General features: G+C 35.5%; 1 protein-coding gene across 2 annotated transcripts; it reads right to left on the minus strand.

Annotated features, from left to right (window-relative positions):
- Nucleotides 1-1,580: 1,580 nt before the first annotated feature.
- LOC116723382 (interferon alpha/beta receptor 1b-like) lies at nucleotides 1,581-13,306 on the minus strand. 2 transcript variants are annotated; one of them, XM_032568229.1, is made up of 8 exons: nucleotides 13,122-13,306; nucleotides 7,376-7,505; nucleotides 6,098-6,282; nucleotides 5,556-5,716; nucleotides 4,383-4,536; nucleotides 3,398-3,555; nucleotides 3,153-3,301; nucleotides 1,581-2,192 (listed from the first exon to the last, which is right to left on the minus strand). In XM_032568229.1, the coding sequence occupies exons 1-8, from the start codon at nucleotides 13,174-13,176 to the stop codon at nucleotides 1,979-1,981; spliced, it is 1,206 nt and encodes a 401-aa protein (XP_032424120.1). In that variant the 5' UTR covers nucleotides 13,177-13,306; the 3' UTR covers nucleotides 1,581-1,978. The 2 variants fall into 2 exon arrangements, with proteins under 2 accessions (XP_032424120.1, XP_032424119.1); XM_032568228.1 differs by having other exon boundaries at nucleotides 1,581-2,195.
- Nucleotides 13,307-15,795: the final 2,489 nt, after the last annotated feature.

Raw genomic sequence — 15,795 nt, forward strand, 5'->3', positions numbered from 1 at the left:
TGGCCCTTTGAAATGAAGTTTAACCAAACTTCCAAAATAAAAGCCTTGACAAAATTTTAAATCATACTGAATGGTGCACGTCCACCTTACTTAACGTTCTTGTGATTCTCCACATGCTATTGATTACGTTGCAGCGTTCTTTAGCATCGATGCTAATTTGTAGCATGACAACGCCGGGCCCAAACCGACGAGCACGCCTTGGCAGGCCCTGGCTAAATTTCTTCAGAAATTTTCTAGTATTAAGTTACATTTCCTTTTAGGAGCTTTTAGGAGTATTTTCTTTTTACGACGCTGTACTTCTTACTTTGACTTTATCAAGAATGAACAAGCTAGTTTTAATCAAAAGTTTATTTTGCCTTATTTTTTTTTATTTTGCAATTATGTTATTTATATAAATCTAAAGTACAAAAATGTTCACATAACTTTATATTTTAGTCTCTGTTATGATATAATTTTTAAATATTATATGATTGATGTTTTGATCAATACCAAATATTTTTTATTACTATTTTTTTACTTTTATTTTAGCATTAATATGTTGAAGTAGAGCTACTCTTACTTGAGTACAGCCTCCTTTGATCGTTTATTTATGTTTAAAACATGAATAAATTTAAAAGATCAAAGCTGGACTGAATCGTTCTGCAATGAAGACCCAAAGTTTTATGTCTAAAATTGATTGATGTTTGGGTCCATTTCTTCCACAACACTGCTTGGACAACTAATACCTGGACTAGAGTGTTCTAAAATTATCTTAAATTTAATAAAATACCATGTTTCACCTGTACAATTTTAAATTTATTTAAAAACAGATTTTTTTTCCTTCTCCTCAAGGTATCGCCATGGCGAACCACGTCTCCATTTAGTCCAATTCTCTGCAACCTCTTGCTTCCTGTCCTCTTTCAGAACTTCAATAATTCTCCTGTTTGGTTTTCCTCTTGGCCTCCTGATGCATTTTATATTTTAATGTAACCAATCACTCTGCTATGTCACAATATAAAGTCTTTATTTTGAATAAAACTGGAAACTAAACCATGAAACCCACCAGTACCAGGATGTAATACGTCCATTGTAGATCATTTTAAAATTCTGGCAAAATTCATTAGATTTTATATATATAAAAAAGCTTGAAAAGTCAAAAATTTGCAAGAAAAAAAATCTGATTATGAGATTAATTTCAGAAACTTTCTACAGAAAAAGAAATTTCTCAGTTTGAAAAGTCAAACATTTGCTTAATTTTGACATCTTAGAAATTTTCCTAAAAGAAATTGGAAATTTTTGTCACAAATGTTTGACTTTTCAAACTCAAATTTCTAAGTTGCTGTTTTGTTTTTTTTAAGCAAATTTTAAGATTGTTCAAACTTAGAAATATTCAGTTTTTTTTTAAAGAAAATGTCTTGGATTAATCACAGAATTTGAGTTTTTTTCTAAAATTATTTTTTTTACTTTTCATGCTTTTTTTCCTGGAAATTGATGAGATTAATCTAAAACTTTCCTTGTTTTTTGCCATAATTTTATTTATTTTTTTTCCTATCTATGATGACCCTGAAAGGCCACCATACAACGGGTGGCCGAGTCAAACACATGGACCGTAATAGGTTTATTAGAAAGTACAGAAGCAGCTCACACATGGACAATCTAACACAACTTCATAAAATGTTTGCCGTAAGCCAGTTTGAAGCACTAAATTCATTATATCCTGTTTCATTAATCAATCAATATTCAAAATTAATGCTTATTAATAAATGCTGCAGCACGCCAACAATGACAGTTAACAACAACAAGATGACACAAAGTAAAAAAAAAAAAGATGGCAGATCGCTTCAGTTCAACATGATTTACAACAGATGACGATTAAAACAGCAACATCAACAGTCCTTCCTGTGGAACCAGAACCAGAACCAGCATGTGTCACCATCAGGTTTTTTCAGTTTCTGAGCGAACAGCTCCCCCTACAGGTGGAAAACGAGCCTCTCGTTCTTCAGACCTCCATGTCTACGACTCCCTCGTCTGGGACGGCGGGAAAAACTTTAAACTCTGAGTTCATGCTCAGCATGTTCAGCTTCTCGGAGTCGAAACCGGGATTCACGTCTGTGAAGGTCGAGGCGACCTTGGGCTGCAGGCCACCGGAGTTTCCTCCTGCAGAATAAACTCCAGAATCTCCGCTGCTGCTGCTGTTCTGGCGGCTGTGCCTGCTGCTGCGCACAGAGACATATTCAGTTAAAACAGAAAAGTCGACACACAACCAGTTACAGAGAAAAACAAAATGATTTAAGAGCTTTTTGAAACTTTATAGTGACATAATGTTCACTAATGTCATGAAAAACTTTACATTTTTAGGGAGAAAATAAAGGTATTTTATTTTTTTGGTATAATTTTTTGGTAAAATAGACATAAAGGTATTTTATTATGTCTCATGAGTAAGTCAAAGGTCACATTGCAGGTGGAAAATGTGAAATTATTTATGTGACACCACAAAAAATCCCCGATATTTTAATTGCATCTAACAATTATTTTAGTAATCAATTATTCAATAGATTAATCGTTTAAAAATCATCACGTTCTGCAGATTTTTTAATTAGCCACTTAAGCCTTTTTTGTTTTTTTTTACACAATATTAGAAATATGTTAAATGATGCAAATAAGCATCTAATTCTAATTGTTTTTTTAAAATAAGAAAATAAAATGTTAGTTTCTGAAATGCGATAACAAATATCCTTTAGTCCCTTAAACATTTGATCATTTGTAGCAAAGAATGAAACTGCAGCTAAAAAAACATACTGTCTACTAATATGTTGATTAAATTTGAGATTAATAACTGGACAGCAAAAGTTGCTTAAAGGCTGAAGAAGCCAAAATGTCACTTGAGGAGTTCTAGGTAGAACAGATTTACAAACAAAGAAAAGTTGTTTTTTTATCTTAAATGCAAAATGTTCACATTTTTGTAAAGTTTTGGGTTAATTGCTCCTCTGAATGTGTTGCCTTTTTTGAATCTGTGAACTCCAATTAACGATTAATCAACTACTTAATAGTTGACATTTATTTAAATAATCAATTAATCACGATTAATCGTTTCAGCCCCGATTTTAATGTGGATATTTTTAATTCCCCCTGAAGAACTCAAGAGAAAATTAGCTAAATGAACACCAAATGACCTTCTGTCCTGGTCCAGGCCAGCTGGGGGCGCTGCAGAGTCCACAGCTGGATTAATCACCAGGATGGCTGACTCTGGGCAGACGATCACAGGATCGCACAGGTCCGACTCGTAGTCAGAGACGATGAGGCATGGGTAGTCACCCTCATGCTGGAGGAAGAAGATTCAGGAAGAGGAGAAATACATAAATCTGCCGTTTTAGGAAGACAGTAAAACATGTCCTGCTGTGGGAAACGAAGGCAGTACCTGTTTAATGTAGGAGGGCATCTTCTCATTAGGAAGGAAAGTTGCTTTGCATATCTGGAAACAGTGATGGCCTCCGTAGAGGAAGAGCAGCACCATCAGGAAGCAGCTCACCAGCGACAGCAGGAAGTACATGAAGATCTTCCACCAAGGAACAACTCCTGATGCAACAAACACAAACAACTTAAAGCAATCGCTCTTTATGCTCTGACCTGTCTAGTTAGCTCAAATATCTTAGTAAACTTCAAATAAGACAAAACTAACTTACAAGCAGCTTTTCAGCAACATATATGAGCTTGTTTTAATAATTCCTCAATAAAAAAAACACTAATTTCACTGGCAGATTATTTCGCTTACAAACACGGTAAAATGTCTTGTTAGAAGTGAAATAATCTGCCAGTGGAACTATTACTTTTTCATCAATATTAAGGAATTATTGACTTAAAACAAGCTCCTTTATCTTGTTGAAAAGTTACTTGTAAGTTAGTTTTTTTTATTTTGAGTGTACTAAAATATTTCCACTAAAAACTAGACCAAAAATATTTGCAAGATTTCGTGTTTTTGCTGTGTACTTCCTTCTACGATTCATCCAGACCTCATTTATCTTTCTATGATGGTTATTTTAGTCATTTATTATTTTGACGATTAATCAGATTTTTTAAAAATTGTCTTACAGAGACAATTTCAACTTTCTTCTAAGACCATTTTTTGACAAAAATAAAGGAAAAATCACACACAACATTTGTAACATTTGAAACAAAACCTTTTCTCCTCGTAACTTTAAGATGTTTCTGTGGCAAAGTTGTTGCGTTTTTACTCTGCTAATATTATGACTATATTGTCGCAGTTAAAATCTTTTTATAGCCGTCGTGCAACTCACCGAAGCCACTTTTTGATAATATTTTCACTAATTTCCAATTTCTTCACAGAAAGCGAGAAAAGATTAAATAAAAGATTAAAGAGAAAATAGCACGTTTAATTCGGTTACCTTCGGTCTGGGCACAGAGAGGCGCCGTGAATGTGCTGGTTTTGTTGTAGAAGTCGTCACGGGATCGGATCTGCATGCAGTACCGGGTCCAGGGTTTGATGCTGGACAGGGTCACCAAGTTGCCCACGATGGATGTCGTCTCCGGCATCGAACCCTGAAAATCACACGGAGAATTAATTAATAACGGCAAAACGCGGCAAAACGTAAAACAATCACATTTAAAACAGAATCTGGAGACATTTTTTTCTGAAGACAATGATGAACATAAAGGAGAGAAGAAATATCTCAATAAATGAGAATATTAACAAAAGCTTATTTTTTTGGAATTCAACTACAAAGAGGAAACTTAACTACTTAAGCCGTTTTCATGTAATATTAGAAATACATTAAAAATGCAAGTAAATAATTGAATTAATAGTTGTTGTTGTTTTTAAATGAACATTGATCATTTGTAGAAATATTCCTTTAGTAAATCTGAACCAGGTGAAGCCAAAACTGCACAACCTGACAAGTTTTGGCTAAAACATATTTACAGATAAAGGTGTTTTCATCCTAAATGCAACATGTTTGTATTTTTTGTACAGGTTTGACTAAATTACTGCACAGGATATGTTATTTTCTTTTCAACAAATTGCCTTTCAGAGTCTGAATACGACAGTTAACTATTAATCAGTTGCTAAATTAGCTGAATTAGCTAAATTAAATTATTTCAATAATCGATTAATCACAATTATTCCGACTAATCGTTTCTAGCCTCTGCAGTGCGGCAGGAGAGCTCGTAAAGGCCAGTATCATCAGGTAATATTACTTATATGCGGGTCTGAACTTGTTTTTCGACGTGCTGTGCCACCCAGACGTTTCAAGTTTGCATACAAGGAAACGATGCAAATCGTCCTGCAGCTTCAGTAAATAACCTACATGCCTACAGGAAGTGATTGCCCCACTTGGTGCCTGTCGTCTTTCATATGATGCAGGAAGCACCTGTGCAAAGTTTCCGCAGCACGAGTGAAAAAAACCAACATTGTGCAGAAACAAAGCTCAGTTGTGTGGGTTTTGAGTGACTGTTTTTAGACGGCGGCTGAAGTTTCTGGTTTGTTCTCTGATAAATTCAGAGAACAGAGAGAAAAAGTGGGGGGGGGGGGGGGGGTTTAGAAAAACATTAAGTTAACCTACCTTCCCATCTTCAGGCTGTTCCCAGTAAACAATATCATAGGACAGCTTATTAAGGAGATCCTTCATGGAGCTGTTGGAGCTGTTCTGGGGGTCGGTGATGAAAATATCCAGAGTTCTTCCAGACACACTAAGCCGAACTTTAGACGGAGGTCCAAGAACAGCTGGAGGAGGAAAGACAAACACAAGATGAAGAGTTAAAAGAGAACAAAATCCTGACTTTCTGGAGCAGAGACGAGTGTGTCTGAATACAAGGACCGAAACAATTAATCGTGATTAATCGACTATTAGAATAACTTTCACAAATTTCATAATTGATGAACCATTAACTGCAGTATACAGACTCAAAAGGCCATGTCCTGAAAGAACAATACATTCAGTATTTAGGCCAAAACTAAACAAAGAATATAAATATTTTGCATTTAAGACAAAAAAACCCTTCATTGTCTGCAAATATGTTGACCCAGAACTCCTAAAGTGGCAACTTTAGCTTCACCCGGTTCAAGTTCTGGTGGAGGAGTGATGATTTGAACTTTTTTACTTACCGTCTTTATCGGGAGAGAACTGTAGCGATTTCCACACTGAGTGACGTCCGTTCAGGTTGGTCTGAACGCGGACCACATAAACGCCCAGGTAGTTCAGTCCTGACCTCGTGAGGTCACATGACCTCCCAGAGGTCTCTGCACACACCGTGGTCCACTTTGGGTTCCTCTTCTTCAGCTGGTGATTCCTGAAAAAATTAGAAAAAACCCCCATAAAATACTCCCTTCATCCTAAAGCTGATTTCCACCATAAACACTTATTGATTATTGGTAGGTTTGTTTTGCCCTACAGAAGGTTATGTTAATGAACAGCTCAGAAAACACGCTTTTTACTTAAAAATTATTTACCAAAAAAAGAAAAAGCCTCTTATGGAGGACCAATCCTGTCATAGTAAAAAATAAATGTAGAAATAAATAAATGACTCATTAAAAATTATATTTCCAGATAGCAGCTTGACTAAATAAATTAGTGTCTTTAAACGCAATAAAATAATAAAACGAAGAGATTTATTTAGTAAAGTATTTTCCAGACTTTAAGTTGTGATTTTTCCCATATTTTGGCTGGTGGAAGATTGAAATAATTTGAAAAAAACAGGCTCAGACAAATCTGTTTGGTTAAAAATAAATAAATAAATACATAAATATAACAGTAGAAAATATATCAGAGTTTATAAAATAAAAGCAGTAAAATCATTTGTAAACAAATTTCAAATATATCATCGCCTTCCTAAAATAATGGCTAAAGCCAAAAAAAAAAATCAAAAGTCGTATTTGGGTGGTAATAAAAATGGAAGAAAAAAAAGTTTGTAATAAACAAAAGAGAAAAAAAAAGGATGACTGAAAACTATCAGATTAAATTAAAAAAATATGCATAAAAGCACAGAAATAAAATCATAATCTGCTTTTCGATCCTGTAATTTTTTAATGAGTCATTTATTTATTCTAAATTATGGCAGCACCGATCTTCCATAATTTCTGCTGTTTGTCTCTTATGCAGAACTTTGAGGAAGAAGAAATGCGATGAGTTAATTTAACTTGTCAGGTGGGTTTGGATTAAATTGCTGAACATTTTAAAGCACTAGCTAGCAGCAGAAGTCCTCAGAAAGACAAAGTTAGATTTTAGAGCAGATTTGAACTCTATGAATCATTAATACTTGGAAAAAAAGTTAATTTATCAAAGGTGAAGCATCTTCTAAAGGAGTGAAGTGTTTACAACGTTTCGTTTTTCCCTTCATCAGATATATCAGGTTTATAGTTTCAGTGGAGATGTAAATGATTTACCCGGCGTATTGCACAGTGAAGGTGGCGGAGTCGGATCCGGCAGCGCTCTGGTCCCAGTCCCAGGCCAGAGTGTAGTTGGTGTTTAAGCTCAACATGAAGAGGTCATCAGGAGGGGTCAGCTCTGCTTCAGCTGCAACAGAAACATATTAATCTGAATAAGCTGATGTGTTATTGTGTATTTGAAATGTTTGAAACAATTTTCTAAGTTGAATTTTAATTTTACATTTTGTTTTCAATGGGAATAAGTGTTAATATGTAAGTTTATGCTTCTTTTTGCTCCTTTCCATTCATGATTTCTTTTAGATGTTACATGAAATATTCTGTGAATGAAAAAAAAAGTAATTAAATTAAATGAGAACATTTGCTGGACTTAAGCAACTCCAAAAACACTAAAATACTACAAACCCCGACTATTTACTCTTCAGTATTTGTCAATTTTTTGTGGAACGTTACTCTAAATTATTTTCTTTTTTTCCCATATAGTATATTTGAAATAACTGGGGGAAAATGCAGCTTAGGAAGCTGAAATAAGATGCATTGCTACTTTACACGCTATTGGCCGACGTTAGCAAAGCAGCCAATGAAGCAGCTGCATTTACTTTCGTTTCTGCTGATTGTCTGAACCCAGAAAAGTGGAAATAAGAAACTTCTATGCTTAAGTGCAAAGTAAGCATGTCACGCTAAGCAATAAACACCTTGATGAATTAAGCGGTAGAACCAGTTGATCAAACATACTGAAGCTCTGCTTGGGTTGCTAGGTGATAAGCTGGGCTTGCCTGAGGTTGCTAGGTAACGGGTGAGGTTTCTAGGTAACGGGTGGGGTTTCTAGGTAACGGGCAGTGCCTGCTGATTTGTGACATTACATTTGGAAGGTTTTAAAAACATTAATTTATTGTCAGAAAACGGCTGTATGTTTTTTTTAAGTGTTTCTGCTGTTTTAAGAAGCAGTAGAAAACCAACTGGAAGTACAAAAACGTCCAAAATGTGATTTTTAAAAGGCGTTCTTCTGTTAAAATTGCGTCTTGATTCTGCTACTATTATGACTACATTCTCATAACTAAACAAGAATTATCACATCCTTTGTTGTACAGTTACAGAAAAGGGATGATTGAAATTAAAGTCACTATTTGAAACTGTTTTCTTTCATTTGTAATTACTTTTTAAAAAAAGAAAAAGCCAGAAAAAAAGAGATTAAAATCTGAAAAATAAGATATGTAATAAAAATTAAATTTTTATTACTTATCTCCCACCCCTATGTTGTTTATGCACAATTATCCTCCATCATGAAATCAATAACCATGCTCGCCACAAACACTTATTACCCTGCAGGGAAAGTTATGTGTCATGACTTAAACATCTGAACACTTGAAGATTGTTTAAATGTTTGTTAAAGTGATTCAGACTCTCTGGGTTCTGCAAATAATCTGATCTAAAGGTCACAAAACGGGACCGGATGCATTAAAACCTCAGTTCTATCATGTTGCTTCCCCACCGTGTTGTTACTGGTAGAGCTGAGCAGCACGAGACGTTGTGCGTTCACCCAGATGTTGATGACAAACCGTTCTGGACTCTTGTTCTGTGTAAAATTATTCTGGGATGTTTTTTTTTTTTTAGTCATAAAAGAAGTCTGACATCCCTGAAAGGATGAACGCCTTTCTATGATTTACAAGCCGAAACCTCAGCAGCAGTCATGTGAGGAATTGACTCATTTTGAAAGACATTGTGCAATCTCACGTACCAACCAAACCCCGAAGGAGTCCGTCGGCACGACAACAAGCAGAGATTCGTACTATAAAAGCACTTCCTGTTTTTGTTCTGTCTCGCCGAGGACCTGACACAACCATGTCGCACTTTATTTCATCTGTTTCCCTAATTTGCAAAACCCACATGTGGTTCTGATTTTTTCTTAAGCTCACCAGTTTTCCCAGTCTAGTGGTTTTATTTCTTACCAGCTGTAAAACCATCCGAGCAACTAATCTGTGGATGAACTTGTTCCTCTTTCTTCAATAACATCCAAAGATTCGAGAGAAGATGGATGACAAGAAAAAAAAACCCTCACTTCCTTTATTCAGTTTCATGCTTCTATTATATTTTTTGTTGAATTTGAGTTTGGTGGCTCCCGCCTCTCTAAGCTTGTAGGAGTTTCTCAGTGGTGTGAGTTCCTCGTCCAGGAGAACCATTGTGAGGAAAACCTGCTGTTGTTCTCGGATTTGAAGCGACTGGGGGTTTTCCTTTAGTCATTGTTTCTGGGAAAATATTCCATTTTCAGGGCGTTCAATGAGCTGCAACTCAGTCGCAGGAACATTCAGAGTCATTCCAACGAAATCTTGGCTCGTTTATCAGGCAGTCAACGAATCAGGACGATACAAAAATTATGAGCAACCATCTTCCAACTAAACAGTTTAGGCTAATAACCAATGAGGAATGATAATAACAGTGATGAGCGATTGTAATAATCACCGTGATAATTGGGGCATTTTCTGCTCATAACGTTTTACTTTCGGTGCGTAACCATAGCAACAAGGAGTTCCAAGAGGAGTTGAAAAGAACAAGTTCAAACCATCTCCTCTATTGGTCCAAATGTTCAAGAACCTTATCCCCGTCTCCATCGTCTCCCTAATCATGATAATTGGGTCTTCTTCTGCTCTTAATTTTTTTGTTTGTTTGTTAAAGTGCGTAACCGATGGCAACAGTGTTTCAAAACGATTCGGAAAGAATTAGCAGGAAAAGTTAAAACCATTTCTTTCATTGACCACAATTTTCAAAAATCACAGGCCCCTTACTCTAGCATCTCCCTAACCATAGTCACAATAATCATTGGGTCTTTTTCTGCTGCTTTTTAATTGACAGGCAGTTATTAAGGTGTGTAACCATGGCAACATGGAGGAGATGAAGTTAAAACCATCTGTTCCTTTGACCATGATGTTAAAGGATCGTAACCCCTACTCCAGCATCGCTCTAACAGGAATCACCATGAAATTTGTCTTTTTCTGCTCTTACTCTTTCAGTTTTGGTTATTAAAGAGCGTAACCATGGCAACATGGAGTCCCAAGAGGACCTGACAAGGAAGCAAATATTTCCTCCCCAGTCCCGCAAACAAGAAATTACTATATCTCTATCATTTTCAAATACTTGAGTATTGTTTATATCCATAAAAATCTTACATAAAGAACAATGTCTGCAAAACATGAATGCATAAAAAATAAAGAAATAAAAATCTGTGCCAACAACATTTAATTTTCGGATAAATAAAGTATTCTGGAGCTGAATTTTGATTTTTCAGCAAACGTTGCAGCCTTAAGACAACAAAACAAATTCAATGCAATGTTTTGAACTATTTGAGGACTTTTTTGTCCATAGTAGTATTCTACAGAAAGAACAGGTTTGTTTTTAACAAATGCTCTTGTTTCTTAGGATATTCACACACAGATTTAAAACTAAATTGTATCGCATAATGTAACTGCTTTTATTCAAAAACAACTAAACAACCGTAGTTTGACATGAGCATTCACTTAATAAGAGCGCTCCTTTAGTTCTAATACATTGATTTTTAGGAGTTTTATTGACCAGATAATTTCTACAAACATGAAAAAGATGCAGAAGTCTTTTTTCAGCCAGATGATTGGCAGTGTGTAGCAGCAGATAGGTTGGTGGGTGCCATCGTATCTGACTCTGTTCTCTCTAAAACCAAATGAAAGCCCCAGTCAGCCCGATACTTTCTATGAGACACAGGAGCAACTGTGATGTTTCGCATGTTTTGAAACTGTTCAAAATTAAAACTTTCCCACAGGTTGTTGTTATGAGATTTTCATGTTTCTATTTCAGTAAAGAGTTGAAACCACTTTAACAAGCAGCCACTTTATTAAACGCTTCAATGCATCAGATAAACTGAGGAAGAAGATAAAATCCTCCAGGAAAATATGAAGCATTCTGAACTTTACATGACCTATTTAAAAGTTGGTTAACAGAGCTTACAGTATCCTCTCTTTTGCTAGAAAACAACGGCGTGGCTGTTGGGAAAAATGTGCCCTCAGTTTGCAAACAATGTTTTATTATAAGCCAGATTTGTTTATCACTGCTTGGAAAAACCCTAAAAACAAAATTAATGCTGCGACACAGTTTTTAGACTATTTCTTAAAATCTTAACAGTTGAAACATAATTTTATGCTTAAATGCGTTGCATAAATAAGAGTCTTATACTTATTTCACTAGAATTTTAAATGCCGAATTTGCCCTCTATGTTAGGAGGAAGGGCAGTTGTGCAAGGTTCTGAAGAAGAAGAAAACCCAGAACCTTGCAGAACTGCCCTTCCTCCTAACATAGAGGGCAAATTCGGCATTTAAACTCTGCACTTCTGCCACTTTTTTTCATCTGTATATCTCCATATACTTATATATATATACATATACATTCTCAGTTGTAAAACTTTTTACGCTATATGTCTAGTTATTGTACATCTATTTATTAATTGTTTAGGATAATTTTAGTTAGACTGTGTCTTTTATTGTTACTCAATGTTAGTAATGCCCTGTCTTGTATCACTGTGGGATAGTGAGAAACGTCATTTCGATTCCCTTGTATGTCTGGACATGTAAGAGGAATTGACAATAAAGCTGATTGATTGATTACTATCAAAATAGTAAAATAATATGCCAATTTCTGCCAAAATAAGCAGTTCTTATACATACACACCAGGTCTCAAAACAGACACAGAAAATACCCCAAATTCCACATATAATTACGTTTAATATTTATTTCCATCTAAAAATGTTGTTTCTATGCTTCATTTAACCAAAATTGTGTAAATAATGTTCCTTTCAATGTATTCATCAGCCAGTTATGATATTAAACTTTCATGTTGTTACATTTCCAGTTAATGTGCAGACAGTATATGTGTGGCATGTGACAGTACAGTCAATCAAGAAGCCAGAGGGGGGATGGAGACATTAAAGGTGAAGCCACGTGGAGCCACCTTCAAGATCTGCACCACAAGAAGAAAATGTTTTCTTTAAAAGCAGGGGAGATGTATATATTAAAAAAGATCAGCCATCAGCTGCTTTGTTTTCTTATTATTAACCACAAAAATATCCATGTGGTTCAAACTCCAGTTGTTTTCATTTGAGAAAGAAATTCAGAGAAAGAAGAATCAGAACCATGACCTTATCTGACCTGAGATGGTTCGAGAAAAACTCTCAGATCAGTTCAGAAACTTCCTTTCTACTTCAAATTTACCAGGCCATAAATTTGACCATTATTGACTATGGGTGTATCCACTGTAAGTTTACAACATAATTTGAATTATATAATACGCAAGGAATGCGCATTTACAATCGAGCTTTTGCATTTGGGTTTAGCCCAAATAATTCGTTTTTTGCTAATAATACTTGGATATGTGTGTGATGTTAGAGTATGAACATACAAAGCAAAACAGCTCCATTTAATGTAATTACATTGAAGGAATTCAGCAGCGTCATTGAACAAAAACACTTTCTCTTTCCTTTAACTTTACATGCCAGACTCCGTTTTAACCAGATCAATTTTAACCTTTAGCAAACAATCAAATCACCTGCGTGCAAACAATAGCAGAATTTAATAAAGCAAATTCAAAATAAAGCAGCTACCAATCATTCGGCTTGCTAAAATGATCACGATAAACATATACAGATGATTAAAAATAGTTATTAAGAAACTTGCAATCGGTCCGAATGAGGTTAGCAGACAAATGTTAGCATAAAAACAGACTCACCTGCGCTGCCCTTAAGGCACACAAACAGAAGGCAGAGGCGAACCAAGGCCAACATGGTTGATATTTGACCATATAAACCTTTTATTTTTAATTCCGATCAGGTCTTCATTGTGCTGGCTCGGATGTTGTCGACTCTGATCAGTCCTGCTCGAAGTGACGCCGAGCTTCCTGACTCTAGCCGCGTTTCCTGTTTTAAGTTTCGCAGTAGATGCTCTGGTGTTTGGTTGCATCTTTCGCCCCCTACTGGTTGTTACTTGCATTACCACCAAGAGAGCATTCACCCTGTTTAATTTTATAAAGAATAAAACTCTAATCACGACGCAAAGACATTGAACAAAGCTGATCCAGTCCCATTTGGGATGTAAAAAACTATCAATAATTATTACATTTTTCATAGACACCTTGTTCATCAATTGGGATTGAAACAGAATGTTGTTTTTGAAATATTAATGTGATGCAACTTGAAATTGCTGCAGCTACCTCTTATGAAATTGTAGATACAACCTTCCAGACAGCACATCTCAGCCACAAGAAAAGGCTAATGCATTGATCTATATCACTTAGAGAAAAGTACTACAAAAAACAAATAAATCAGTTTTTAATTAATTATTTATATAATGATGAAATAAATTTGTAACTACACGTATTTCATAAATTTTTTGATAATTATTTAAATTAAAATTCCAATTATTAATGCTTTATTGATGCCACAGGGAAATTGATGTTGCAACTCATATTATAAGTTGTTATAGATGCTAATGGGCAGAAAGGATCTCTTGTAGCAATCTGCAATTCAGTGGCTCTGAAAAAAGCCTCCTACTGAAGACACTGTGTTGTTAAGCTGAACTTCAGTTATTCATTCTTGACTGATAATCAAGCCTCCAGTCACTAGGGGGCAGCAGTTTTCAAATTAATCAACATGGCTGCCTGTTCAAGCTATAGAAGTAGGAACCGACACACACCGGAGCTGACGGATGTTTTGAAGCATATCTACATTTCTTTTACTTTTCTTTCTTTTATTTTTATGTAGTTTACAATTCTGTGTAATACTTTAGCATCCCGATTCAAACTCCATTCCAGTAAGTGGCAGTAAGGTACACCAAAACACCACTTGCTAACTTTGATAAAAGAAGAAGAAAAGGAAAAAGAAGAAGAGGAGTGACGGAGAAGTTGAAAAGGACTTCGTTGCAGCAAACAGAAAGATCGGGGACGGACCACTGTCAGTCTCATACCTTATTTGGAAATGGTACCATTGCACTCCGGAAGTGAAGGGGGCGCCATTTCCTATATTATCCGCGATCTCCCAGTTTTTATTTTCTTTTGAAATATGTGATATATCTTCACCTTTAGGGAGGAGTTGTACTCTCGGCATGTATTTGAACTTCTCTCTTTTATTTACTTCAGCGCAGTTCACAGTTTTTACAAATTCTGTAGCTTTCTGTGTACTTCTAAATCTGCTCCTTAGTCGCATCTTTTCGGGCCTGCTACTGCGTCTAGTGGCGTGAGGGTGGTAGCACAACTAATATAATTACATTACTACATCAGAATAGCACAAAGTCTTTATTATTTATTAATTTTTTATTTTCTTAAGGAAGTAGAAATGATTAAATGACATAAAGAAGACCTGAAAATGGTTTCAGACCTGTTGAAACGGAGGCAAATATTAAATACCTTGGGTCATTCCTGGACAGTCAGCTCAACTTTGCTGAAAGCACTGACTATATTTTTAAGAAATGTTTTCAGAGACTCTATCTTTTAAAAGACCTTGCGATCTTGGGGTTATCCAACTAGAGCTTGTGTACAAGACAATGTTGAGTGTTCTAACTTTTCATCTCCTCAGCTGGTTTAGTCACATGAGCTGGAAGATGGCAAAGAATATTTTAGTAGATACCATCCACCCTCCTTTTTTATCAAGTTGAACTTCTGAGCTCATGAAAATGGTTATGGTTATAAAAATTTTATGGTTATGAAAATGGTTATTGTGTTTCTCTGGAAACTATATAGAACATCAATTAGAAGTCATTTATTAAAAGTGTAATAATTATTCTTAACCAAACTAAATTATAACATTTACCCAGGTCGCTTTCAAGCTAGCAGCTTTACAAATCTTTTACATTACCAAGGCACATGAAAACAAACCTTTATCTTGGCTATTTTCTATTCTTCCTCTTTCTTTTCTCCCTCCCTGTAGGATAAGTCCTTTTTGAGACATTGTTTTGCTTACTTAATTTCTGACCAGAGCTTTGGACATGTGCTCTGCACATTGCGCGGCAGCTCATGTTACTGGCGAAGCGTGCGGTACCTACCGCGGCCACCAATTTCTACATACATTATCAAATATATGTTATTGTAAAAACAAATCAGTTCATAGTAAATTGTGTGTTTTTGATATTATAATGACACAGAAATTATTACAAAAAATAAATAAATCAGCTCCACTGAGGGGGCCCCTTAGTGGCCCTAAGTGGCTGCTTAGTTTGCTCATGCCTTGGGCCGGCCCTGTGGCTAGCCACAGATTAAAGCGAATGATAAAAATTAGGTAACAGTGTAATAGAAAATACATCCCCGATTCACTCACATTCAGGAAAAAGAAATATATCATCACCATGATTGCTATGTATTGCAAATTTTTGCTCAGGTCCCTCTTGAAAATGAGATCTAGATCTCAACGGGG

The sequence above is a fragment of the Xiphophorus hellerii genome, chromosome 7 (genome assembly GCF_003331165.1).
Source record: "Xiphophorus hellerii strain 12219 chromosome 7, Xiphophorus_hellerii-4.1, whole genome shotgun sequence".
Taxonomy (NCBI): domain Eukaryota; kingdom Metazoa; phylum Chordata; class Actinopteri; order Cyprinodontiformes; family Poeciliidae; genus Xiphophorus; species Xiphophorus hellerii.

Excerpts from the sequence above, each read along its gene's own strand:
- LOC116723382 (XM_032568228.1), bottom strand. The coding sequence starts at position 13,176 with ATGTTGGCCTTGGTTCGCCTCTGCCTTCTGTTTGTGTGCCTTAAGGGC. Across the intron at positions 5,717-6,097 it reads GTTCTCTCCCGATAAAGACG|CTGTTCTTGGACCTCCGTCT; the intron begins GTAAGTAAAAAA and ends TTCCTCCTCCAG. Across the intron at positions 3,302-3,397 it reads TGCCCTCCTACATTAAACAG|CATGAGGGTGACTACCCATG; the intron begins GTACTGCCTTCG and ends TTCTTCCTCCAG.